Consider the following 27,695-nt stretch of genomic DNA (forward strand, 5'->3'; position numbering starts at 1 on the left):
CGGATATGTACATGACTGCACACGGATATGTACATGACTGCACACGGATATGTACATGACTGCACACGGATATGTACATGACTGCACACGGATATGTACATGACTGCACACGGATATGTACATGACTGCACACGGATATGTACATGACTGCACACGGATATGTACATGACTGCACACGGATATGTACATGACTGCACACGGATATGTACATGACTGCACACGGATATGTACATGACTGCACACTTGAAACATCGATGAACGTGTAAAAGTACAAGCGCGATCTGAGAAACATCGACGCAATGACCGCCGCCGTTTTTTCAGCCGACTACTTTTCTTACATACAGCATGCAGGATTGGCAGGCTCAGTATGTGTCTACACTAGCTGCAGGGGCTGGAGTTTCCTCCAAGTGCGAGCAGTCTTGAGCTAAAGACAGTAATGTGGTCTTCAGTTTCGTGTTTTCAGTTCCGTCGATGGTTCCCGAGCCAGTTTGCTCAACGATGAGCTAGGCCTGGCGTCTGGGCCTATTTTTGAGCATGGACAGAAATAAATCAACTAGTTACTTGTCGGTGCGCCTCCAGTCAGCTCATCCGTCAAAATCCGCCGATCTACACCACAGGCCGACTTTTCTGACTTCATCGTCGGAGTCAGCGAAGTCACAGGTGAAGGGCACCATCAGCTCTTGGGTTGCAACCAGCGCGCCGCATCTGTCTCGTCTGTACTTGTCTGGCCAGTCCGAGCGAGGTGGGTGGGTGGGTGGGTGGGTGGGTGGGTGCGTGCGTGTGTGCGTGCGTGTGTGCATGCGTGTGTATGCATATGGGCCGCGGTCAGCTAAACATGTCTTTGGGTTTTCGTAAAAGAAGTTGAAAAATGACTGAATGAAAACATGTTATTGTCGAGCGTGTTCACGCTGCGCTTCGGTCATGAACCGAGATGTGCGCTGGCCGGCGGCCATTTTCTCAAATTTTGTTCAAACAGTTGTTTGGTGGTTTAACAAATTTATAGTTCAAGTAGCTCGCTTGCCTAGATTAGTCAATGTTCATATCTGCCGATACTAGAGCAGCTTGCACGGCCAGACGATCGCTGTGCATGGCGCAGGTTTGGTCAGGTGTCAGCAAGTCCGTGGTGGCGGGTCTGCAGAGCGATGATGAGAAATTTTTGGGGATCTCAGAGATGTTGATGTTGCCAAAGGAGCTAAATCGCCCCCGTCGTCCCCAGTAGGCTAAGAGGTACAAGTTGTGGGCGAGTTAATTAGAGGACGAACTACCTTACGACGTTACGTGCCGTTCAGCTCTCAACAGTCGTCGTCTGACACACTCTCGAAAGTGCAGGTGACAACCAAAGGTGTCACTGCCATAATCGAAAGAGTATGCAAGTGCAATGCGGCCCAGAGGATCATAGTCCTTTCCAGTGAGAAGTAGGTCCGTGACTTAGAACTGATGTCGTTGACATGCTCAAGTCTGTGTCATCAACTTCGGTTCCTTTGTATTGTGCTACTCCACAAAAGCCTCTAAGTCTGTCTGTGCGTCAGACTGTGCGAAAACTGTCATTTTCTATTCCAAAGTGTATATTTTAAAAGCGGTGCTTGTGTCACTTTTAGACTACTTTGGAGCCCTGTACCACCTTCAAGAGGTCAAGTAAGGTTCCAAAAACTGCTTTCTGGAGGAAAACAAAATTTGAACAATTTCACTGTGATAAAAAGAACAAATTCTGCAGTCATCGCCACACTACAACGAAGTCATGAAAGTTTACCAGAATTAATTTTCTTGTCACATTCATCAGTGGAAAGTCGTGACTGAAGAGTAACCAAATCACGTCGTAATCACTTCACTGCTATTGTCTCACCTTCCCTCTTTCTATTTTGGCACTGTATTTTGTTCTCGTAACACATCATTGAATGTATATTTAATCATTGTTCAGCATGGTTACTCTTCAGTCACGACTTTCCACTGATGAATGTGACAAGAAAATTAATTCTGGTAAACTTTCATGACTTCGTTGTAGTGTGGCGATGACTGCAGAATTTGTTCTTTTTATTGCTATTATAAAATTGTTGTCTCCACGTCGATTATTTGCATAATTTCACTGTGAGCCATGTTTTAGGTGATTGTGGCCCATGATGTGAATTGCTCGGTCATTCACAATGCTGTCACGTCCAAACCAGCCAACCAGCTAGTCGGTAGCCCGGCCGCGCTGGCCATAATAGTACGAAATAATGGTTGTGACTTTGGCGATGATTTTTTTAGGAATGGGTTTGCTCCCACACTGGAGCTCGCGCTATTCCGCCGACGACTTGACACTCGACTGACTCACGACTGCCATCCAGAGAACACGAGAAGTCCATCGAATCTTCGACTTGGCAAACCTGCAAGAAAGCACCACTCACAGCTCAATACACAGCGCTTCGGGGAATTCACCCCTCATCAGTTGAGCTTGAGTAGGCTGAGGAAGATTGTGCCTGAAAAGCACCACTTCTACAGTGCTCACCAGGCACAAACATCACCAGGGATACAAACTTACAGAGACGCTCCGTTTCCAGCGAGACAAATACCTCGTGAACACCAGTTACTGTGTTGAAGTGTTGACTTTTTCTTTCTTTCTTATTATAGTTGTAAAAAAGAGAAGAAACACATGAGAATGAGTTATGCAGCAACTATCCACGACTGTAACGACTGCAACAAGATGATAAACGGTCAGAAAGTATGAGAATAGGGCACAAAACTGACAGGCTACTGAGACATTCAGCGACCCGAGACCTAGCTCTAACACATCTCCAGTGCGCAAACCAACAGCCTTCCAACTTGGAAGGTTCATGGTTACGTAGGACCGAAGAGGGGAAGGTGAGCGCAGCGAAAATGTGCACAAGCTAAGTCCCGCGGCAACAAAGAATGCCGACTGTTACAGGACGATGGCGAGACCAGTTAATAACATGACAATGCGGTCTGACTACAATTCGAAGCAGCAAAGCAACACACCACCCAACTTGGGTGGCTCAGCAATATTCCAAGTTGGAAGGCTGTTGGTTTGCGCACTGGAGATGTGTTAGAGCTAGGTCTCGGGTCGCTGAATGTCTCAGTAGCCTGTCAGTTTTGTGCCCTATTCTCGCACTTTCTGACCGTTTATCATTTTGTTACAGTCGTGGATAGTTGCTGCATAACTCGTTCTCATGTGTTTCTTCTCTTATTATAGTTATGCGTTTTTTCGAATTTACAACATTCCCTGTAGTATCCTGAGAAGAAGGGAAAGAAAAAGTGTGATAGAAGGCAGTGACTACTGAATTGTGTGGATCTGCGTCGTTGCATGCGAATACTGATTACGAAACAATTTCACTGTTAGGGGTCGTCCATAATTTTCGAAAAATTAAAAAATCCGGCCTCGTGCAAAATTGTCTTTGAAACCCATTTTTCCCATCAATTTTTTGATTTTTACCGATGCCCGGCTCGAAAATATGAACTCCTGATCCCATGTTTTCTGACTGCACCTGTGTCAAGTACTAGTAGCTAAGTAGAGTGAGTAGTAGGTGTACCGACGTCACGGCCATGCACCGTCCTACAACTACATGTAGATGAAAAGTCATGTATATCATAGTAGCTACTGGTGTTTGCGACAATCCATCCTACACCACGTCTAAACTACACTACACACTCACCTATATACTTGTATCAGTGCGACAAGTGTATGAAAGTCACTGGAGCAAAAAAAAGGACGAAAAAATAAAAAAAAATTAAATTTCGCCAGCACTCTTGACCACCCACCCCCTTTTTGCCTGAGGACGGATTTTTTAATTTTTCCAAAAATACGGACGACCCCTAAGACACGTTTAAGGTGATTGTGGCCCGTAATGTGAATTGCTTCTTTTCACCACAGCATGCAGAGCAGTTGAAGTCCGTTGCACCTAAAGGTGAACTTGATGCCATTCGTCAACATTCAACACAGTCTGTACTTGAGTTGAAACATGAGATGAGCGCAGCAATGGAGGAGAACAATGCAGTTTTGACTCAGGTACTACCTACTATACACACACTGCCTTTAGCATATCAACGGGTTTCTTACATCTTAGAAACTTTTCAGAGGCCGGCTTGAAATAATCCACTTCAATTGTCTACCAAATCTTTAAACCAGATTTATTGAATATAATAATAGTACTAGGGGTCAACCGGGTGTACCGGGTACCCGGGTACCCGCCCGTTATTCTCAGGTACCGTTAGTAAAAGGGTACCCGTTTGTAAAAAAAAGAAAAGAAAAAAAGGTTGGATTTCGATGATCCTATCGTATGCCAAGATTCCAAAAGAAGTGCGGATACTCCTTTCCTTTTTCCTGTGCATTCCCGCTTTCGACTTTGTCAGGCAGGAGCAGCCTGAGAGATGTCGTTCTCTCCACTCTAGTGCAAGTAAAAATCCTCGTACTGGAGGTTTTTGATAGTGAGGTGAGAAAATGCGAGACTTGAACTCGTTCGAGGTGGCAGCTGAGTTACTAGAAAGTTACGATGGTTCTCCGACATCGAACCTGCCACAGTACTTGAAAATGAAGTAGTGTCACCAGGCTGAGTGACCAGTCGGAGTGTCACCCAGGGTGATGTCCGTAGGTGGTAGCTATGATACTCATGGTTGTAGTTTGTTCCTTCAATCGACGAGCTTGGCTTAGTTGGAAAGTAGTTCAAAATATTGCATACAAGATAACGGATTTATGAAGATTCGTTTCACGAGTTCAACGAGCTAGCACTAGCAGCTAGCTGGCCAGCAGCACATCAGCTGTGTCAGGCAACCCAGCTAGCTATGGGTGCGAACATCTTCTGAATGCGAAGAGTACCAGTTCTCTGCGAACATATAGCAAACAGGATTGCGCGAGATCACGGAAGTTTGGCTAAACTACTCTGTCCTTGCATGTCTTGAATCCCATCGATGTGCAGTTGATTTTCGTACATGTATTTTGATACATGTTACATGGTCCTAGTGATATATGTAACACGTATCACTAGGACCATGTACGATTGCAACTGCCTGTGAAGTTATGTACATGGGCAAATGTACGGATGACATTCATTTCGAACCTTCATTGCCATAATATTTTTATGAGACAGGAATCAATTGCGGATCATATTCAGGGATCGATTTATCCGGGTTCGCATCGCAGTTTGCGAATCAAAATTCACTGGCTGCGATTCGCTTTTTGTTTTTTATCGCCCAAAACTGCGATGCACTGGTCATGCATACCGGTATGTACAAAGACCATTCTGTACTCTTTGTGTGCAGTTTGCATGCTACTGCTGTACACCACTGCTGACTAGGGAGTAATATTTTACTACTCCAAACTGACCTGTCCTGCTCAGTCCGCGCGCGGGTCGCGGATCGCGCTCTGTTTGATTTTGGACACTGCACTAGCCACACTGCACTGGTCGTACAAGACTGCAGTACATGGCGGCGACTTTCCCTGAAAAGGCTGAAGTTCTCCTTTCTTCTTTCACTATCAAGCTCAATTTAGTTTGTTTCTGTTCGACAAGACACAGTTGAAGTAGATAGTTCTTAGTCTCGTGTAGCCAACATGTCAGTGAATCTGATCACTGTCCAGAAGCGGGAAAAAGAACTGGACGCTGGCCAGGAGTGTCGATTCGTTTCGATGAAGAAAAGGAGAAAAGCGAAAATTCTGTGCGCTTTTAACGAAGTGTCACGATCGTTTGAGCGCTTTCCTGCACTTTATTTGTCGAAGGAATCAGTGGAACTGCCCTGTTGAAGGACATTGTGTTGTGAAGAACTCGAAGTCAGATGGACGCTGAACATGATTGTAATAAGCCCCAGCGAAAACCCTGACGTAAAATATTCAGGTCAACCGTTCGTTTGGAAAAGCAAATAGCAACTGCAGCTATTGTCCTCTTCTGTACAAAATCCTGCTATTGTACAGATATACATGTAAACTTTCGATGAAGGAAGACTACTAATCAATACTGGGAGTTGCTAGTCAATTGTAAAACTATGTAGCAGTGACTGCTATGCCAAAAAATCAAAGTAAATCGATCCCTGATAATGATTAAAAAAAAGTAAAAGTAAATGATCGTGTCCGTTCCCGAAGGGAACTCACGACGGCTGCTAACACCCGGTAAACCCTAGCGGCAGATGCAGCGCCTAACCGTGGGGGTGAGTGGATAAGTCTCACAACCACTGGCACAAGTGCCGAGAACGATCCCATTAGTTGCATCCATGTACCCCTTGTGCCTGGACACAAGCTTCCAGTTGACTGTGGGTAGCAGCACGGCTGGAAAAACCGCTCCCAGGCAGGACTTGAACCAGGTAGATCTCGATGATTGTGGTATCAAAATTCAACCTGAGAATATACAAATTTAAAATGACGGCTTTGAGCAGCAAAGCCAAGTTAGCCCACGCATGCACGTGTTTTGTCACGGTTCGTCACGCGGCACATGAATAAAAAATATTTTTTCCGAAAATGGTGGATGAAAAAATAAATCTTGCGTGGCCGCTTTGCCCTGCCTCGTGTCAGCAAAGCAACTTCCTTGTCAACAATTTCTGTCATCCAGTTAGCCAAAGTGACTCAAGGTTGTGTTTTCTCCGTTTTCTCCTTTGTCTCTCCGCCAAGCTGTACAAGAGTATTAGTTGTGCTAGTCTGCGTAGACAAGCGCTGACTCGTGTGAGCTGGAAGCGCTTGAAAATTCACAACTTCAAACAGCGATCGATCGCGCTTGGTTGAAATATTTATTTGTTGCGTGGGCAGATAGAGTAGCTCATGGTCGCAGTAGTGAATTTCCTGGAGTTCATGAGGCCAAGCAAGAACTACTCGAAGCAGAGGACCAGTTATTTAGGCCTCGACATGGCGAGTGGCGTTGACGCCAACTCAGAAATGGCTGTGATTACCTATCAAAAAATCTAGCCAAAGAAGTAGACAAGGAGCAGAGGCATTTACATGGAGAACGTACGATGGTGGTTTGCAACATGCTACTACTGCTGGAGCGACGTTGAGTGCAGGGACGATCGTTGATCATCTACGTATCAGGTGTGGTTGTCAAACGCTTGTGGCCTTTGATGTGGATATGAAGATTTTATGCCTACTGTGCGTTCGTTATGCACCACATCTGCTGTGCACGTGGCATTACCCTCTCTCAGGGAGAAATCATCAACCCAGTCATTCTGGGTAAAACTATTCCTGATAGCTGTGCAGGCCAGCACAAGAACCAGTACGCTGCACTTAACAAGGTGCTTTTGTTCGTGTGCTTCATGGTCAATGGAATGAGTTCAACTGAAAGCAACGGTTCCGCAGGTCTTTGACAACCTCAGCAAGGTGGTCGGCCCAGCAACAGTGGTGACGGTACTTGGCATAGAAGTCGACAGCGAGGACCAGGTGATGCGGCTACCTGACAAGAAGTTATTTGCCTTTCTAGCGGCTTTGAGTGAGTAGTCCACGCGCACTAGCTACACAACGCGGGAACTGCTGTCGCTGATCGGAACCTTGTCCTTGCCGCAAAGGTGGTTCCTCCTGGCAGGACCTTCATCCGTCAACTCCTGTATCTTAGCTGGACAACTCTCTCAGTCTCTTCAGTCAGTAGTCAACATCAACACAAAAGCTCACTTGGACATCGAATGGTCGCGCTCCTTTGCCGCAAACTGGAATGGCCAATCCTTCTTCTACGATGTCGAGTTTTCAAAGTCCCCAGACCTTGAGCTATTCACGGATGCCTCTGATGTTGGCTTCTGCGGTTTCTATCAAGGACAATCGTTTTTGGGGCAACGGGCCGCTGAGATGCAGCATGAACCTATTGTGATTACTCGCTTCCGAGAACTGGCTTCCACAGCCAACCAGTGCCTGGTGCCAACTCCTCCGCTGAACTCGCCGCTCTGATTGCTGCCAGCAATGATCTCATGAGCGACTCAGACCTTTAAGCCCGGTATCTGCGCACACATAATCTGATGTACCCAGTTTCGGCTATGGCCGAGTTCCGGTCCCTGACCGCTACTGCCGGCAGCTCACGGCCAGTGTTTGTGTTCGTCGACGGCGGCTACTTCTCCCGAGTTTCTCGACTAGGATCCTCAACTGCAACCGGGTGAGCTCCCATTCTGTGCGCATTGGCGGGGCCACACTCATGGCTCACCGGAGTACAAGTGTCTGTGAAGCAGCCATATGCCGTGCAGGCTGCTGGCGAAGTGCAGCATCCGATCACTATGTCAGGCGTGCAGCCGGTATACCCTCTGTGCAATGGCTAGCAGCAAAGACTGGAACAGCCCACGCCCATGTGGTGTTGAGAACAGAAGTGAGGTACATTTGTAGTGTTGTACAGTGTTGTGCCTTCCTCTTGTTGTGCAGTCCTTGTGCCGGTGTGGCTCTGTGGGTATCACTTAGGGGTTTGCCATGGTTTCTTGCAGGAAGTTATGCTAATGAGCGATGCCGTGAGAAATGCTTGGTCGTAAACACTGGTTTTTGGGAGGGTCAAATGCATTTGCCTCTCAGTGTTGTGCTGTACTGTCTCAGTGTTGTGACACCTGTATGTTGTTGTGTGGTTGACCCGCCGGTTTGAGGCATGGGTGGTCAACTGTGTATGTTGTATCGGTGTGTTCCCGTTTGAAGTTGCCGGGCCACCATGTGGTTGACCCGCCGATAATGGAGGCATGGGTGGTCAACTGTGTCTATTGTATCGGTGTGTTCCCGTTTGAAGTTGCCGGGCCACCATGTGGTTGACCCGCCGATAATGGAGGCATGGGTGGTCAACTGTGTCTATTGTATCGGTGTGTTCCCGTTTGAAGTTGCCGGGCCACCATGTGGTTGACCCGCCGATAATGGAGGCATGGGTGGTCAACTGTGTATGTTGTATCGGTGTGTTCCCGTTTGAAGTTGCCGGGCCACCATGTGGTTGACCCGCCGAAAATGGAGGCATGGGTGGTCAACCGTGTATGTGTATCATTGAAGTTGCAATACGTACATTGCTGTGACTCGCCCGATTGCTGTTGCCGGGCACCTACGCATTTATTTGCCTACTTGTGAAGAGATATCTCTTCTGGTTTATTGCATAATTCTTGGCTCAATGTTATCCACGGTGTCGCTCGATGCAAAGTCTCGTAAATATTTATCAGACAAAATTGAAAAGAAAAAAAAACTATGGCAAACCCCACTTCCTTGTATTCTATCTGCTTGGTGTGCACGTGTCCACGTTTTGTACGTTTGGCACGCACATGCGTGCGTGTGTATGTGAGAGCGTGTCTGGATAAATGTGCATATTGATGTTTTGGTTGTTTTAAGTTTTATTGTGTGTATGCGTGCATGCATGTGGGTTAAATGACGGCTTTGAGCAGCAAAGCCAAGTTAGCCCACGCATGCACGTGTTTTGTCACGGTTCGTCACGCGGCACATGAATAAAAAATATTTTTTCCGAAAATGGTGGATGAAAAAATAAATCTTGCGTGGCCGCTTTGCCCTGCCTCGTGTCAGCAAAGCAACTTCCTTGTCAACAATTTCTGTCATCCAGTTAGCCAAAGTGACTCAAGGTTGTGTTTTCTCCCCTCCCTCCCTCCCTTTAGACATGACACGTCGGTATCTTGTGCCACATGACAAGGCCCCAAGGAGGGTAAAATGCATTTGCCTCTCAGTGTTGTGCTGTACTGTCTCAGTGTTGTGACACCTGTATGTTGTTGTGTGGTTGACCCGCCGGTTTGAGGCATGGGTGGTCAACTGTGTATGTTGTATCGGTGTGTTCCCGTTTGAAGTTGCCGGGCCACCATGTGGTTGACCCGCCGATAATGGAGGCATGGGTGGTCAACTGTGTCTATTGTATCGGTGTGTTCCCGTTTGAAGTTGCCGGGCCACCATGTGGTTGACCCGCCGATAATGGAGGCATGGGTGGTCAACTGTGTCTATTGTATCGGTGTGTTCCCGTTTGAAGTTGCCGGGCCACCATGTGGTTGACCCGCCGATAATGGAGGCATGGGTGGTCAACTGTGTATGTTGTATCGGTGTGTTCCCGTTTGAAGTTGCCGGGCCACCATGTGGTCGACCCGCCGAAAATGGAGGTATGGGTGGTCAACCGTGTATGTGTATCATTGAAGTTGCAATACGTACATTGCTGTGACTCGCCCGATTGCTGTTGCCGGGCACCTACGCATTTATTTGCCTACTTGTGAAGAGATATCTCTTCTGGTTTATTGCATAATTCTTGGCTCAATGTTATCCACGGTGTCGCTCGATGCAAAGTCTCGTAAATATTTATCAGACAAAATTGAAAAGAAAAAAAACTATGGCAAACCCCACTTCCTTGTATTCTATCTGCTTGGTGTGCACGTGTCCACGTTTTGTACGTTTGGCACGCACATGCGTGCGTGTGTATGTGAGAGCGTGTCTGGATAAATGTGCATATTGATGTTTTGGTTGTTTTAAGTTTTATTGTGTGTATGCGTGCATGCATGTGGGTTAATCATGATTTATGTGAGAAATGCTCAAAAAATTAATATGGCTGCTGAAGGGTACTAGTACCCGTTAACTAGCCCGTTAAGAAAATTACCCGTTCGTTAGTTGAAGGTACACCCGTTTGACCCCTAAATAATACTGTATGTTCCTAGAAAGGAATACTAAGAAATAGTGGTAAGAATTTCTGGTTTTTGGCGAGGACACAACAATTTTAATCCTTTACGAACCGTACATAGGGCGTATGCGTCTAATTTGACGCATTCGTTTTTCGCTCTGTAAACCATGGTCTTTTACCGCACCGCGCTCGGAAAAATCCCAAACTACTGCTGGAAACTTAAGAAGTCACCTACCATCAAGAAAACCGTGTGCTGCACATCATTTTTTTTCGAGAAAATCATGATTGAATGAGCGTTGTCATAAAGCGCATTGTGCGTGTACTTTGGCACTTTTGTAAAATACTGAAAATTTGAAGAAGAACTTATCATGGCCAGGCGCCTGGACGTGCAGTCTGCTGTCGATTTATTGTTTACACTTCCACCTGAGGATGACAGCTGCTCTTATAGTGAGTCTGCTGCTGATTCCAGTGGCCCTGAGAGCGGGAATAGCTCGGACAAGCAAGACAAATTTGAATCTGAAGACGTCAATTTTGAATTTTTTGAACCAGAGAGTGATGGCAATCAAGGCGAGTCTGCGAGTACTTTGGAGGAAAGCAGTGAAACGGATGATGGCGATGAAGACTATGGTGTGGCCCATGGACAATGAGTAGCGGCAGCAAGAGGACGAGGACGAGGACGTGCTGCCAGATTCCACCCATACACACGTGATGCTTCACGTGGAACATGAAGAACTAAAGGAGCCGCATGATCTTCGCGTGGTCGTGGACATGGACGAGGAGCAGGCGCTGCTGTGAACATGGCTGAGTGGGATAGAATTGATCCAATTCGCCAACCTGCTGATCTCTTGCCATCCCGAACCAAGGGCCTACACCTACCTGAAAATGTGAACCTGAGAACGAGATTTTTTCAATATATTTTTCTCCAAAGATATGATGGATTCTCTTGTGAACTTTACTAATCAGTATGCATGACAGCACATTCTGTCCAACCCATCATATGCACAGGACAATGGCAGTTGGCAGGAAACCAGCACTGACGAGCTACGCCGTTTCATAGCTCTACTACCGTATTATCTCCCTGATAAACACAGGTCTCCATTATAAGCACAGGTCGGAGGGCTGTTGAGAATACAAACGCACAGTCTCCAACATAGTCACAGTGATAATACTGGAATGCAGCTGTGCGCATGCGCTTACCTTGAAATGACGTATGCGGGCGGACGCGTTCGCGTACGTACTAGAACGCGTACTCCAGCGCTAAAAAGCCTGCGTGACTTCCACTTCTGCATCATTCTTTTTTCGTCTCTCTGTTCTCTAATCATGAAATCTGAGTTAAATTCCAATTTGAGTGTGTTACCGGTATGCAACTTTCTTGACTTTTTCATGGTTGAAAAAATATAAACACGGTCTCCAGGACTATCACGGTCTCCTCTATAAGGACGGGTGCGAGGTGGGTTGTAAAATAATTATAAGTACCGTGTTTATAAGGGAGATAATACGGTACTCTACTTCGGTATAATACGCTTACCTGATGTAGAGAAGTATTGGAGTACGCGCACACTATATCATGGCCTGTGGGCACGTGAAATGCTCACCCGTCTGCGATTTTGTTCCATCCGTGCGTTCTTTTAATGTTCCTCTTCGGCCGACCCGGATGATCGACTGCAAAAAGTCCGTTACCTTCACGATGTCTTCCGTGCTAAATCCATGCAGTTTTGGCAGCCCGACCAACAGGTGTCGCTCTATGAGAGAATTATACGCTTCAAGGGTCGCCAGCGCATGAAGGTGTATGTGAAAAATAAACTGGTCAAATGGGGATTCAAATCTTACACACTCTGCGACTCCAACACAGCCTTCAACTGCAATTTCGAGATGTACACCGGTGGTGCAATGGATGTCAGTCAACATGGCCTTACGTACGACCTCGTCATGCGACTCATGACTCCGTACCTGAAGCAAGGCTATCAGCTTTTGACCGACAACTACTATACGTCCCACAGCCTTGCTCAAGCACTGAAGGCCAATGACTCTGAGCTAGTCGGAACAGTGCGCAGTAACCGACGTGGATTTCCTGATCGCCTGAAAAGCACGAAACAGTTCGAGAAAAAAGGATCGTAGGGAGACAATCGCTATGAGCATGACGGCGACATCGTTTATATGCAGTGGTTGGACAAAAGAGTTGTATGTGGGCTGTCCACCATGCACTCTGCCACTAAGTACACAGAGAAAACAAGAAAAAGAATAGTCAACGGAGAGTTACAGGATGTGACATGTCGCAAGCCGGTTGCCATCGCAAGCCCGTTGCCATCAAACACTACAACGCAAACATGGGAGGATTTGATATATTTGATCAACTGGCTAGTAGCTACCGTGTTCTCCGCAGATCAAAGAAGTTCAAGAAAATGATCTTCTATGGTCTCCTCCAGATAGCCACCATCAATGCCTATAAACTGTTTGCTGCTTGGAGAGAAGCCAATCCAGGTGCAATCAAGAGGCCCGTACGCTATTCACAATACGAGTTTCAAGAGCAGCTGTTTAGTCAACTCGTCAATCTGCCAATGCATTCAGCACCACCAGCTCTGGAGCGTGCTATACCAGCACCAGCAGCTGACTACAGACAAGTGCACTCTGTACCCATTCCCAACTGTGCTGGTGAGCCTGGAAGAGCCAACTGTGTTGTCTGCTGGAAGCAGGATCGCAAGAGAAGCAAGACTGCTTTCTTCTGCTCTAACTGCACCAACAGAGAAAGTCATCCGGTGCACCTGTGCATTGGAAAAGGCAAGAAGTGCTTCAGGGTGTTTCATTCACTGGAGTATGATGCTCACAGATGAACTGGTGCATGAGCTGAAGCTGAACAGAGTACATATTCTCATGTTCCTTGAATTTGCTAATTCGGCTGCATTCCTTGAATTATTATTCACCATGACTGGCAACGACGCTATATGTTATCAGCTTGTTTCTAGTCTCGTATTCTACCAGCTTTCCAGAACTATAAAGGTGTCAATACAAATTATTCACCGTTTAGTCTCTATTCTCAATCTAGTGAACTAAATATTGCGACAGAGCTTTCGGCCATATTTTCAATTTATTGCATTCCCAACTCATCACAACCACGCGCTCTTCAGCCGAACCATATAGACACCAGCAAGGATACTTCCGTTGAGAGATAATATTGTTCCACGCCTGTAGACAGCTGTTTCGCTCCCTGTTGGAGCTCATCAGTACAGGATGATAATGATGATAATGGAGGAATGATCATTCTTATACACCAGAAATGGCGCAAGTGCGCTGTGACGGGAATGGTCTTAGAGACTATTTCCCCCATTCCCGTTGGCCTTCCAATCACATGATGACTTGCACTCTTTCTGCAGGCTCTGTATGGTGATCCCCGAATTACTTATTAATATTCATGCATAATGGACAACTATTTCTCTACACACGTCCTTATTCTACCTCCCACACCGTACTCTGAACGCAGCAGGGAGTCGAATATGACTCCCTGCATTTATTCTGAAATATGAAGCTGGCCACGACGAGGGTTTCCCCTCAGTTCTTGGTTAGTCCAGAAGGAGTGAGTTCGATGTGTTGTGTCGACTGGAGCTGCTAGTAAATTAGTATGCTTACTGTTACTTTCTCCGTTGAGCAAAACTTCATTGCGTTTTTACAGTTAGACCAAATCATTCTATGGCTACGAACACGCTTTGCAAAGTGGAAAACAATGCAGCATATGAAAGATATATATTTACAGATGTCACACAGCTCGTTTCGAAGCAGTCCAGCCTCACTCTTCGTCAGAATCTGATGACGACTCACTCCCTGATGACATCGAGTCTGCATCCTGCTGACTTTCACCTCCAGCGCTGCCAGCTTTTGTTCCGCAGCCTTTACAAGTTTCCAAGACACGATTATTTTGATCGTGGAGATCACCAAGTTCTTCGCTCGAACTGTGACCTTGACGACCTCCACGGTGGCGCTGATAGTTGTGGCCACTCTCCGGACCGCCATGGAAGGAGCCATACAGACTCAAACAAACGCTCGCCATTTTTGCAGCGGTGTGTCGTGCCAGCACGTTTCCACACCCTGCAGAAGCTCCTTTCTGGTTTCCTTCGCCACGAGTGACTTGTCTGTCTACAGGCTGTGGAAGAACGCCAAGTCGTCGACGTTGAGATCAGGATTTTGCGCCGACTGAACGACAACCTGAATGTCGAACGCTTTTGATTTCCCCTGCGCTGCAAACACAAGTGCATTGATTTTGGCTGTGTGCAGATGCGCACCATCGACTCGTGCTAGTACAGCAGTGCCTGAGTGCTGGCCGGCTCCTGGACACTTCTTCGAGCCAAGCGGTCTTTCAAACTGTTTCTCACTTTCGCACTTTGGTGTCATGCGCGCGCGCCTGGGGTTGTGTTCTGGTGACATCCTGTCGAGAAACGGTTCTGCTTCGCCGATTTTTTCAAAGGACTCCACGCTTTGCGGAGGTTCAAACGCCTGTCAGAACAATGGACGACAACTCAGCTATTCTATGTAGGGGATAGATCACTGACATGTATGTCTAATGCCGACAGAAATACCATGACAAGAACACTAAAAAGGCAACAAAGTTTTGCTTAACGGATGAAGTACATGCGTGCTTTCCACATAATAAACAATGGCATATGCAAGCTGCTAAAATGGTAAAGTATGAGAACAGCACACGGCGAGGAGACAATAATTTGATAACCGCGATCAATAAAACTAGCTGAACCGACATTTGTGTACTTTATTCATGCAATGTAAAAACGGTGGAGACGATGTGCAATAAAACGATGAAAATATGAAGAAATGGTGTAGGGAAAAAATATATGGATTCAAACAAGTTTTCGTACAACACTCATCAGGAATCGTCGTTGTACTAAAGGACACTGAAACAAAAATTGAACTATTATAGAAAATCTAAGTTACAGAAATAACACTAAGAGCAACAACAGTGAAATTTACAAGTGTGAATTTTAACAATCAAAGCGAGAAATGAACAAAGGAGAAAGGAAGGAAAGACAACGTGATAGCACATAACAGCAGTACATTACACCTAGAACATTAACGGCCAAGCTTGGCCGCACTAAACACGACACGTTACTTGAACAATTTCAACCCAATTATACTATCTTTCTGTACACACAAATTAGGCTTGTACAGACGCTGATAGATAGCTTCCAACACTTTTAACTGTAGTCCATAACCATGACGACCACGGCACAATACAGTGAACGAAGAGTCGGAATACGAATTGCAACAATCAGGACTAGCTAGCAGATGATTGTACACTGACGATTTGCTACCACGAAACCCACGCACAACACTAACACTCTCACCGGCATTCTCACCATCACTCCCATCACTGCTCTCCGACTCACTGCTCCTTCCGCCGTCCGCTCCATCCTCCGCTTCTTCTGTACTCTCTCTGTCTCGTCCATCCCGCCTGACCGGGTCCATTGAAGTCAACTCGGCCGTCACCCTGCTATCACATCCCTCCTTTCGCCCTTGTCCGCTGAGTGCGTAGCTTCTGTTGTAGTTGGCTGTTGATCGTCTTGGTCTTTCAATTGTGGGCTTGGATGGTGGATTAGTTGTGGTTGCTGTAGATTGCGTTGTTGGTGTTGGTGTGGGAGCTACTGATATGCAAGGTGGGTCTTTTTGAGTCGGCATTTGTAGTGTTAATGCAGCTGTCAGTGTTGCTCGCGGTCTCCCACTGGCAAGCTCCACCGCCGCAAGAACCGATGGTGGAGGATCAGGAGGAGGCAGTGGGACCGGGACCGCAAGCGGCACCACCTCAGCCAAAGCCGCCGGGGGCACTGACGAGGGAACCACCGACGGCCGGAGCAAAGGCGGCGACACAAGCCGACCCGATGAAAACTTGTTTGAATCCATATATTTTTTCCCTACACCATTTCTTCATATTTTCATCGTTTTATTGCACATCGTCTCCACCGTTTTTACATTGCATGAATAAAGTACACAAATGTCGGTTCAGCTAGTTTTATTGATCGCGGTTATGAGAACAGCGATAAATATTCATAGTACGCGCTCATTGGTGGAGGAACACAACACAAAGGCGACGAAAATCTTACGCGGAATACTGATGCCAACGGAAAGTACATGTATGTTGTTTATTATTATGATGTTGCAATGTCCATGTATGCAGGCGAGGCGAGACTCACCGCCCAGATCCCCCAACGCGACAGGCTCGGTTGCCGTTCAGGATTCACACCGACCTGTCCACCCGTACGCGTCAACAGGATCGACAGCGGGAGGCCCCACTGATGCCGTTGTCGATGCGTACCAGCAAACTTGTAGTCGTGAGTACTAGCAGGTCTAGAAACAACCACTGACAAACAAGAGGCCAGCTGGGGCATTCACTCCGGTCAGGGCTGCTTAGTCGACGCTTCGTATCAGCAGCTCAGCTCAGTTTGATCAAACATACCGTATTTTCCGGGGTATAAGCCGCACTTTTTTTCGCTAAAATCGCCCCTGCGGCTTATACACCGAATATGCTTGCCCGAATGAATGCTTAGCATACATCAGTATGCATGCTGACGTCATGTGACATGTCATTCGACTCAGCTTCGCGCCTGTGTTGCTATCCCGGCACTTTTTCTAGTTTTAGTGCGGGGGTTACACCATACGGTACGCGTATACGGGGACTCTATTTTTCATAATCTGATCTAACATGGTATTTAGCTCCATAACCATAATAAATTTGTAGAAAGGCCATTTGTCAATGAGTGTGAAAAATCTTGGTTTGTGGGTGCGGCTTATACTCCGAATACCAACTTTTAGTAAATATTTTGCCTCAAAAAGGGGGTGCGGCTTATAACCCGGTGCGGCTTATACCCCGGAAAATACGGTAGATGTTGCAGATGTGTCTTGCTTTTCTCCTTCCTTCTTCACCGACTGGTCTTGTCATCTCTCCTTCTTTCCTCACCGACTCGTCGTGTCCACTCTGCTCTGCCGCTAACGGCGATTAAAACTTCAGAACTAAATATTACGACAGAGCTTTCGGCCATATTTTCAATTTATTGCATTCCCAACTCATCACAACCACACGCTCTTCAGCCGAACCATGCAGACGCCAGCAAGGCACTTCCGGTGAGAGATAATATTGTTCCACGCCTCTAGACAGCTGTTTCGCTCCCTTTTGGAGCTCATCAGTAGAGGATGATGATGATGATAATGGAGGAATGATCATTCTTATACACCAGAAATGGCGCAAGTGCGCGTTTTCCACATAATAAACAATGGCGTATGCAAGCTGTTCAAAATGGTAAAGTGTGAGAACAGCGATAAAATTCATAGTACGTGCTCATTGGTGGAGGAACACACCAAAAAGGCGACGAAAACCTCGCCTGCATACATGGACATTGCAACATCATAATGATAAACAACATACATGTACTTTCCGTTAGCATCAGTATTCCGTGTAAGAGTGAATGCCCCAGATGGCCTCTCGTTTGTCCGTGGTTGCTACTAGACCTGCTAGTATCACACTCAAGACTACAAGTTTCCTGGTACGCATCGACAACGGCATCAGTGGGGTCTCCCGCTGTCGATCCTGTGGACGGTCGGACAGGTCGGTGTGAATCCTGAACAGCAACCGAGCCTGTCGCGTTGGGGATCTCGGCGGTGAGTCTCGCCTCGCCTGCATACATGGACATTGCAACATCACAATAATAAACAACATACATGTACTTTCCGTTGGCATCAGTATTCCGCGTAAGATTTTCGTCGCCTTTGTGATGTGTTCCTCCACCAAGGAGCGCGTACTATGAATATTTATCGCTGTTCTCACACTTTACCATTTTAGCAGCTTGCATATGCCATTGTTTATTATGTCGAAAGCGCCCACTTGCGCCATTTCTGGTGTTTAAGAATGATCATTTCTCCATTATCATCATTATCATCCTCTACTGATGAGCTCCAACAGGAAGCAAAACAGCAGTCTAGAGGCGTAGAACAATATTATCTCTCAAAGGAAGTGTCCTTGCTGGTGTCTGTATGGTTCGGGTGAAGAGCACATGGTTGTGATGAGTTGGGCATGCAATAAATTGAAAATATGGCCGAAAGCTCTGTCGCAATATTTAGTTCTGAAGTTTCAATGCGCCGTAAGTAGCAAAGCAGTGTGGACACGACGAGTCGGTGAAGAAAGAAGGAGAGATGAAAAGACGAGTCGGTGGAAAAGGAAGGAGAAAAGCAAGACACATCTGCAACATTTATGTTTGATCAAACTGAGCTGAGCTGCTGATACGAAGCGTCGACCAAGCAGCCCTGACTGGAGTGAATGCCCCGGCTGGCCTCTCGTTTGTCAGTGGTTGCTACTAGACCTGCTAGTATCACACTCACGACTACAAGTTTCCTGGTACGCATCGACAACGGCATCAGTGGGGCCTCCCGCTGTCGATCCTGTTGACGGGTGGACAGGTCGGTGTGAATCCTGAACGGCAACCGAGCCTGTCGCGTTGGGGATCTCGGCGGTGAGTCTCGCCTCGCCTGCATACATGGACATTGCAATATCATAATAATAAACAACATACATGTACTTTCCGTTGGCATCAGTATTCCGCGTCAGATTTTCGTCGCCTGTGTGTTGTGTTCCTCCACCAATGAGCGCGTACTATGAATATTTATCGCTGTTCTCACACTTTACCATTTTAGCAGCTTGCATATGCCATTGTTTATTATGAGGAAAGCGCGCACTTGCACCATTTCTGGTGTATAAGAATGGTCATTTCTCCATTATCATCATGGAGGCTGAAGAGCGCGTGGTTGTGATGAGTTGGGAATGCAATAAATCTCAATCTAGTGGACAATGTTATTTACATATTAGGAGACTCCCTTCGATAGGCATCTATTTGCCTCTGGAGGATCCGTGAAATAAAAATCAATCAAAAACATACAAATGCGGCTGGTAAAGGGTTAATATTGCAATAAAGAGGACGAGCTGAAGTGACATTGGATTACTTTATTAAACAATGCCAAGCGATGGAGACAAATGTTTCAAGGAAAAACAATAATTAATTCTCACACTGGAGCCGAGGGTTTTCCGCTGACTAGACTAGCTTGACTCCCGGCTGTTATGCCTAGCATTGGCTTATAGGGTCAGTGTATCATGTGTTGTCATGGTATCACTGGGTGATATGTTGTCATGGTATCATAGGATCATGTGTTGGCATGATACCACTGGGTCATGTGTTGTCATGGTATCATTGGATCAAGTGTTGTCATGATACCACTGGGTCATGTGTTGGCATGGTATCATTGGATCATGTGTTGTCATGGTATCACTGGGTCATGTGTTGTCATGGTATCATTGGATCACGTGTTGTCATGGTATCATTGGATCACGTGTTGTCATGATACCACTTGGTAATGTGTTGTCTTGATATCATTGGATCATGTGTTGTCATGGTATTACTGGGTGATGTGTTGTCATGGTGTCATTGGATTATGTGTTGGCACGGTGTCATTGATTGTGCCTTGTGCAAACACACCATTTATATACACTACGCAGAATTTGAAGAAAACTGCTACTAGAGACGAAGTGGCTGCTGTTCGCAAGGAAGCAACTCGTGTCAGCAAGTCGGTGCTTGAAGCTAAACATGGCGCAGCTGCAGCAATGGAGAGGAGCAACAAAGCGTTAGCTCAGGTACAGATATCTTGATGTACATACTATATACATGTGTGTGGAGCCGAGGCGGAGTACTGTATGTGTGTGTGTGTGGGGGGGGGTGCAAGCGGAGTATTGTATGTGTGTGTGTGTGTGTGGGGGGGGGGGGGGTTAGAAAGAGGGTATGGTAGGTAATGTTGTCGGCTTGTTGTTTGGCTGAGGTCATGGGGAGGGGGGATTTAGAAGGCCGACTCAGCTGGAGATTTTCTTTAGTTGACCAAACAACACCCAAGATTTAAAAGACCTTTTCTAATACAGTGTGTGCGTGTGCGTGATGCATAGTTATTATTGGGTCATGTGTTGTCATGGTATTACTGGGTCATGTGTTGTCATGGTGTCATTGGATCATGTGTTGGCATGTTATCATTGATTGTGCCTTATTGTGGGGTGGAGGGTAAAGTTGTCTGCTTGTTGTTTGGCGGAGATGATGGAGAGGGGGACTTAGAGGGAAGATTCAGCTGGAGAGTTTCTTTAGTTGACCAAACAGCACCCAAGATTAAAAAAAACCTTTTCCTACTACAGTGTGTGTGTGTGTGTGTGTGTCTGTGTGTGTGTGTGTGTGTGTGTGTGTGTGTGTGTGTGTGTGTGTGTGGGTGGGTGGGTGGGGGCGGGCGGGCGGGCGGGCGGGCGGGCGGGCGGGCGGGCGGTCGGGCGGGCGGGCGGGCGGGCGGGCGGGCGGGCGGGCGGGCGGGCGGGCGGGCGGGCGGGCGGGCGGGCGGGCGGGCGGGCGGGCGCGCGGGCGGGCGGGCGCGCGGGCGCGCGGGCGCGCGGGCGGGCGCGCGGGCGCGCGGGCGGGCGGGCGCGCGGGCGGGCGGGCGCGCGGGCGCGCGGGCGCGCGGGCGCGCGGGCGCGCGGGCGCGCGGGCGCGCGGGCGCGCGGGCGCGCGGGCGCGCGGGCGCGCGGGCGCGCGGGCGCGCGGGCGCGCGGGCGCGCGGGCGCGCGGGCGCGCGGGCGCGCGGGCGCGCGGGCGCGCGGGCGCGCGGGCGCGCGGGCGCGCGGGCGCGCGGGCGCGCGGGCGCGCGGGCGCGCGGGCGCGCGGGCGCGCGGGCGCGGGGGCGCGGGGGCGGGGGGGCGCGTGGGCGCGTGGGCGCGTGGGCGCGTGGTCGCGTGGGTGCGTGCGTGCGTGCGTGCGTGCGTGCGTGCGAGGAGTTGTAGTTGAAGAGGTCGGTTGCACTTTTCTGGGCTCTGACCGAAATGGAAGGATAGCTGCGTTTGCAGCCATGGCTGTGTGGTGTAGACCAGGCCATGGTTGCTGCAGCATGTCCCAGTGGATTTGCGCTCTGCTGGGAGTAGGTACACAAGCACAAGCGAGACGAGGCAGTGTTTCTTGTTTGAAAATTTTTAAAATTTTCGAATAGTTGTGGACGAGGATGAGGACGATTAGGAAGTCGAGGAAGGAGCGAGAGACTCTCTTTATGGCGAGCTGGAATGTCCAGTCTCTTGTAGAGGACACAGGTGATGCCAGGATATGTAGGAAAAACAAGTCAGTGTCGCGAGTGGACAGAGGTCTGGACTTTTTGTCGGCGGAACTCGTAAAATTCCGTGTCGAAGTTGCGGTAATTCAAGAGACGAAGTGGTTCGGCAGTGATGTGTGGCCCATCGGCAATTGTACCTTCGTTCATTCTGGTTGCCCAATCCCAACAGGGGGAGAACCAGCCTGACGGAACGAGGCTGTTGAAATTTGGATGAATCCAGAGATGTCGGCAGCGTGGCGGCGTGGCGGAGAACAGTGGGACCCCGTAAGCTCGCGCATCGTCACGGCTCGTATCCTACTTCACGCGAAGGGGGACAAACTACCCCGCGGAGATCGATGTCACTGTGATCAGTACTTGTCTGTTATCAACATCTATGTGCCCACCAACAAAGCGACATTCAGCGTGAAGGAGACATTTTATAGACACCTTCATGCGATCGTTGACAAAGTCAACCGTAACGACATCTTTGTACTGCTGGGCGATTTCAACGCCAGAGTAGGGTCACGCGGAACTGGTGATTTTCGGGACATGTATGACGATAGGCCCCCCTGGGATCAGATCATTGGTGACTTTGGTCTTGGTCAATGTAATCAGGCTGGTGAGGATTTATTGTTGTTCTGCGCGAGGAACTCACTATGCGTTTTGAATACCTGGTTTCGGAAGAAGCTACGCAAGCGTGGAACCTGGACTCATCCTGCCACACGTCAACCACACCTGATTGATTATGTCATTATGCGACAGGATCAGCACGTATACTGTCAGGATGCCTCTGCCATGCGTGGCGCGTCATTTTGGTCTGATCACTTCATGGTCCATGCACGTTTGGCTCTGAGTCGTGGTGCTCCACCGCGCAATGGGCGTACAAGTGGCAGCGGCAACCGGAAGCGTTTAGACGTGAGGAGTCTGCGGAACACTGATGTTTGTACAGCTTTCTAGGATAGTGTTCAGGAGCGTCTGGCCAGGGATTCTGCAGTGCCCAGAGAGTCGGTGGAGTCTATAGATCTAGAGTGGTCTGGCATCCGTGACGCTGTTACGTCTGCTGCCTCTGACATCATTGGTTTTGGTGAACGTGTTCAACCAGACTGGTTCTTGGAGAGCAGCTCGACTCTTGAGCCGCTCAATGATGCCAAGAATACCTGCCATCAAGCGTTGTTGTCAAACGATACAGTTGATACTCGGAAAGCCTTTCGACAGGCACAACGTACAGTGGCAAAGGCTGTGCGGATGGCGAAGGAGAACTGGATATCAGAGGTAGTGCGTGATGCTGAGGAGGCTAAGAAAGATGGGCGCACTCGCTGGAAGTGCATCCTGAAGCTGCAGGAAATTGAGAAGGGCAGAACTTCAAAGCATACATCTCCTGTGCTGGATGAGAACGGCAACTTGATCCAAGATGCGGATGCTGTTCGTGCTCGTTTCGGACGGCACTTTGAGATGGTGTTAAATACGCAGAGCCAATTTGACCAACACACTGTTGCCTGCATTGGATGTTCGTGAACATCTGGACGACGTCCCTAGCATCGAGGAGCTCCAACGTGCACTTCGCAGTATGAAGAATGGCACAGCCAGTGGTCAATCAGGCATTCTGCCAGAGCTGATTCGTTGTGGTGGTGAACTTTTGTTGGGTCGCCTCCATGAGTTCATCGTTAGGGTTTGGGAAACTGGATCGGTCCCTGCTGACTGGCGCGATGCAGAGATAGTCCCCATCCCCAAGAAGGGTAACCGGCATAGCTGCGATAACTGGCGTGGCATCAGCTTGCTCGATGTTTTGGGCAAACTGTTTGCTCGCATGCTCCAGGACCGGCTTGAGCCACTCGCTGAAGACTGGCTACCAGAGTCTCAGTGCGGTTTTCGGAAGGGTAGGGGCTGCATCGACATGATCTTTGCTGCCCGCCAAGTATTCGAGAAAGCCATTGAACATCAATCTGATCTGTACGTCTTGTTTGTGGATCTACGCAAGGCGTACGACTCGGTCCCCCGAACAGCGCTTTGGCTGGTCCTGTAGAAATTCGGTGTGCCTCCGCGCATGCTTCAGGTGATCCGGTCCCTTCACGAGGGTATAATGGCGTCTGTTCGCGTGGATAGTGGTCAGTCTGACAGCTTTGGGGTGGAGAATGGTCTACGCCAGGGTTGCACCCTGGCTCCGATGTTGTTCAACCTCTACTTCTCTGCCGTCCTTGTACACTGGCGCTCAACATCCACAGTGCCTATTTTCCCGATGAAACATCGTATCGGCCGCAAGTTGGTTGGCGACCGTACTGCCAAGCACAGACTCACAGACTTATCCGTGTCGGAGTCGCTATTTGCGGATGATGCTGCCCTGTATACCACTTCGTACGAGCACATGGAGACGATGGTGAAGGAATTTACGCAGTGTGCGTCAGGCTGGGGCCTGACTGTTAGTGTGCAGAAGACGAAGTTCTTGGCGGTCGGTCTGAGTGTCATCCGTGCTGATATTGTGGTGCCTGGGAGTGCTGGTGATCGGCGTGGTCAGCGATGTTACCTACCTCGGCAGTACGATCAGCGACGATGGAGAGCTGGATGCCGAAGTCACAACTCGTCTCGCCAAGGCGTCGAGGGCATTTGGTAGCCTCCTCCAACCAATTTTCCGGAACTCGGGTCTATCGCTTGGAATCCGACGTCAGGTCTACCATGCCGTGGTCCTTACAGTGCTGCTGTATGGTTCTGAGACATGGACGCTGAAGGCACCCCTCCTGCGCAGGTTGGACACGTTCCATCGACAGTGTGTTCGCACGATCCTGAGTGTTACCCGAGACCAGCAGTGGCAGGAACACCTGTCAAGTGAAGACCTGGCGAAGCGCAGCGGCATGCCAGCCTCGCTGGAGGAGGCCATTCGTGCGAATCGCCTGCAATGGCTTGGTCACCTCGCAAGGATGGACAACACCAGGTTGCCAAAGCAGATCCTGTTTGCGGAGGGCACTAACACGCGGCCCCGCCATGGACCCAAGCGTCGTTGGAGAGATGTGGCAGCTTCAGACCTGCGTGCGACCGGTATCCCGGAGGCGCAATGGTACCACCTTGCTCAGGACCGGAGGGACTGGCGCGAACGTAGCCGTCGGAAGCCACCAAGCCAGCCCCAACCAAGAGTGTTCGTCTGTGTCTGCGGCCGCGACCTTCGCCGCCCGAATGATTTATCCCGACACAAGAACTACTGCCTCGCCTAATAGCTATCTTCGCCTTTGGCGATGGGCTTTCCAAAGGTCCAAAGGTGTGTGTGTGTTTGTGTGTGTGTGCGTGCGTGCGTGCGTGCGTGCGTGCGTGCGTGATGCATAGGAGTGCATAGGAGTGCATAGAGCTAAAGATGACGATGTAATCACTTTTTACTTAGGTCCATGTATGCAGGCGAGGCGTGCCTCACTGCCGAGATCCCCAACGCGAATCTGGGGTGGCGGTTAGAGCTGGATAACTCATTAGTACCTGGCTTGACCGGGTTCCACTGTGGCTCTGCTGCTCCGCGGCACTTGGCTGCACGCCGCGGAGCAGCGCGGTTCCACTGACACTCGCCATTTGCGGTACCGCGGTCGTGCTCCACATTTTTTGATGACGTTTTACCTGCCTGCGTGCGCGCGCACGCGAAATCAAAATAATCCTCGTGTTCTGGAATGCGCAACGAATTAAAATTTGAATTGTAAAATTGTCACGTACAAAACAATGCAAAGTACGGGAAACAGTTTTTTTTTATCAAGAGTCGTAGCGAAAGCTCGCAATGAGCCGGCGGCTCGCTGCTCCAGCTCGAGCCCTAAGCTCAGAATTATGGTACTGTTGCCTCACCTTCGTCTCACTGTTATGTTACTGCCTTTTCACTTTGATGTCACTGTGATGTCGCTATGATGTCACTGTGATGTCACTGTGATGTCATTGTGATGTCACTGTTATACTGTGATGGCTCTGTGATTCCACTGTGATGTTGTTGGGTGCTTTCGATTACACAGTCTGGACCCAGGTTTTATAAATCCGGATTGCGGCCATGTAAACAATCCACTTAACATAAAAATAGTAATAGGGGATCAACTGGGATCCCGTACACCATGGCACACACATGCACCTATCATGGCTTGTACATGTATGTCGAGTACGTCAATTCTGGCGGGAGATTTAGCAATTCCGTCCTCCCTTCAGAATTGATGGGTTTGACGGAATTGGATTCCGTCGATTCTGACAACGGAATTAATGTAATCGAATGTAACTGATTTCTGAAATGTGTGTAATCAAATGTGCCCATTGGGATGTCACTGTTATGTTGCTATGCCACTTTTATGTCTCATTATTGTGTATCTGTTATCCAGTGACACTCAGTCATATCAGTATTTTCCAATGTCTTGATCAATGTACATTATGTTTCAGGTGGAAGCATTGAAGAGAGACATTCCTTCCACTGACATCACCACTGTATTGGCTAAGTTGACAGAGATCTCATCATCGGTGGCCGCACTAACTGCATCTCAACAAGCTATCACAGCTCAACAAGATAAAACACAGCAACAACTCGGTGTACTTTCGCAGAGGCTGGAGAAAGGCAAGTTTGCAGAAATTTAGCCCGCGTCCACGGGTACACGGTATTACACACCCAGGCATGCTAGCACACCTCCGCATGCGCACATTCGTGCGCACACATGCACACACACAAACACAAACACACACGCACACACATGCACACATACACACACACACACACATCCATGTGCACAAACATAGTTGCAAATACTCCCAAGTCCCCTCTGTGCGTATAACGACGTACCCACATGCTCACTCACAAGCAATTGACACATAGGGTTACGGGGTTCCCATGACTTCATCTAGTAGGGCTGAAACAAACATAAAACTTGAGCATTCGAACGTTCTTGATGTTAACGAACGAACGAACGAACACTCTCTAACATTCTCCTCGTACGCGCGTGCTCGCGCACGAACCGGCATACGCAAGAAAATAGAGGAATTTTTGGATATAGTATAGCAATAAACTTTTGTGGCGCACCAATTTTGCGTTTTCATGAATGCGGCTGGTTTGTGATAGACAATTTTGCGATTTTTACCTCTTTTGAATCTTGTAGTTGTGCTGTCTACAGTGCACCTACTGGTACTGAGCAGTTCGTGGCGATTTTCTTCTCCAGAATGCGCAATGGCCGCAAAAGTAGCGAAATTAATTTCTGTAAAGTTTCTAACTTTACAGTGCGTCTTTTATGTCAATTATGATGCTTTCAAAAGTGGAGGCAGAATGGAAGCGTCCAACTGAGCAACGCCATACTGCTGCTGCTGAGGACCAGAACGTTGCGTCACAGCAACGTTTGTCATCAACTTGCTTCCTGTTAGGGGTGAAAGTTGGCACTGAGATCCCGAGTTCGAGTACTCTGATTTTCTCCGATCAAATATTCGAGTATTCGAGCATTCTTGAGGTCCTAAGAATTCGCACACCAAAGGCCTTAAAAATCATGTGATACAACCCTGAGTGAACCGATTAACGCGATTGGCAGGCCTTCTCTGGGTGTATTGTTTGGTGGGTCATTTCGACTCTCTCTACTGGCGAACAAATGTTCACCACACAGTCTGCACATCAATATCTGCCCACTGCTGCTCTGAAACTGCAGATTTCTGTGGCAAATGCATGTACCATGTATGAGCGAGTACTCTGATTAATTCCGAGTACGATTATATTTTAAATATCCAAACGAGTATTCGAATACTCGGTATAATTGTTTCACCCCTACTTCCCCGTTCAGTGTTGATGCTGTAGAAATAACTGCACTCCCAGAGACGACAGAAGAATGCTGAAAGTTACCGTAGTTGTGTTTTCAGGTGCGCATAGAGGTTGCTCGTCGTTTTGCCATACTAAACATATGCTGCGGGAAATCCTGCAGGTAGCTGACTTCTCATCCTGGGATTTGGTAAAACGATCCCAAACAACAGAACGGGGAGCACGACCGAAAACAGTTTCTGACACCCAGCCAAGTGTCGGTTCAGATCGTGAACCTCGCGCGCGTGGGTCGTGTAGGTCTACCA

The 27,695-nt window shown here is 48.4% G+C and overlaps 1 protein-coding gene across 4 annotated transcripts in view; it reads left to right on the forward strand.

The window, feature by feature from the left end:
• The window catches only part of LOC135811236 (RING finger protein nhl-1-like), a 243,889-nt gene that overhangs the window by 60,407 nt on the left and 155,787 nt on the right, over positions 1 to 27,695 (forward strand). For 3 of the 4 annotated variants that reach the window (XM_065324434.1, XM_065324437.1, XM_065324436.1), the window contains exons 6-8: positions 3,866 to 4,000; positions 20,050 to 20,184; positions 26,043 to 26,214. In XM_065324434.1, the coding sequence (XP_065180506.1) occupies positions 3,866 to 4,000; positions 20,050 to 20,184; positions 26,043 to 26,214 (442 nt within the window). The remainder of the gene's footprint in view (positions 1 to 3,865; positions 4,001 to 20,049; positions 20,185 to 26,042; positions 26,215 to 27,695) is intronic. The other variant, XM_065324435.1, reaches the window with a different exon arrangement.

Source organism: Sycon ciliatum, chromosome 3 (genome assembly GCF_964019385.1).
Source record: "Sycon ciliatum chromosome 3, ocSycCili1.1, whole genome shotgun sequence".
Classification (NCBI taxonomy): Eukaryota; Metazoa; Porifera; class Calcarea; order Leucosolenida; family Sycettidae; genus Sycon; species Sycon ciliatum.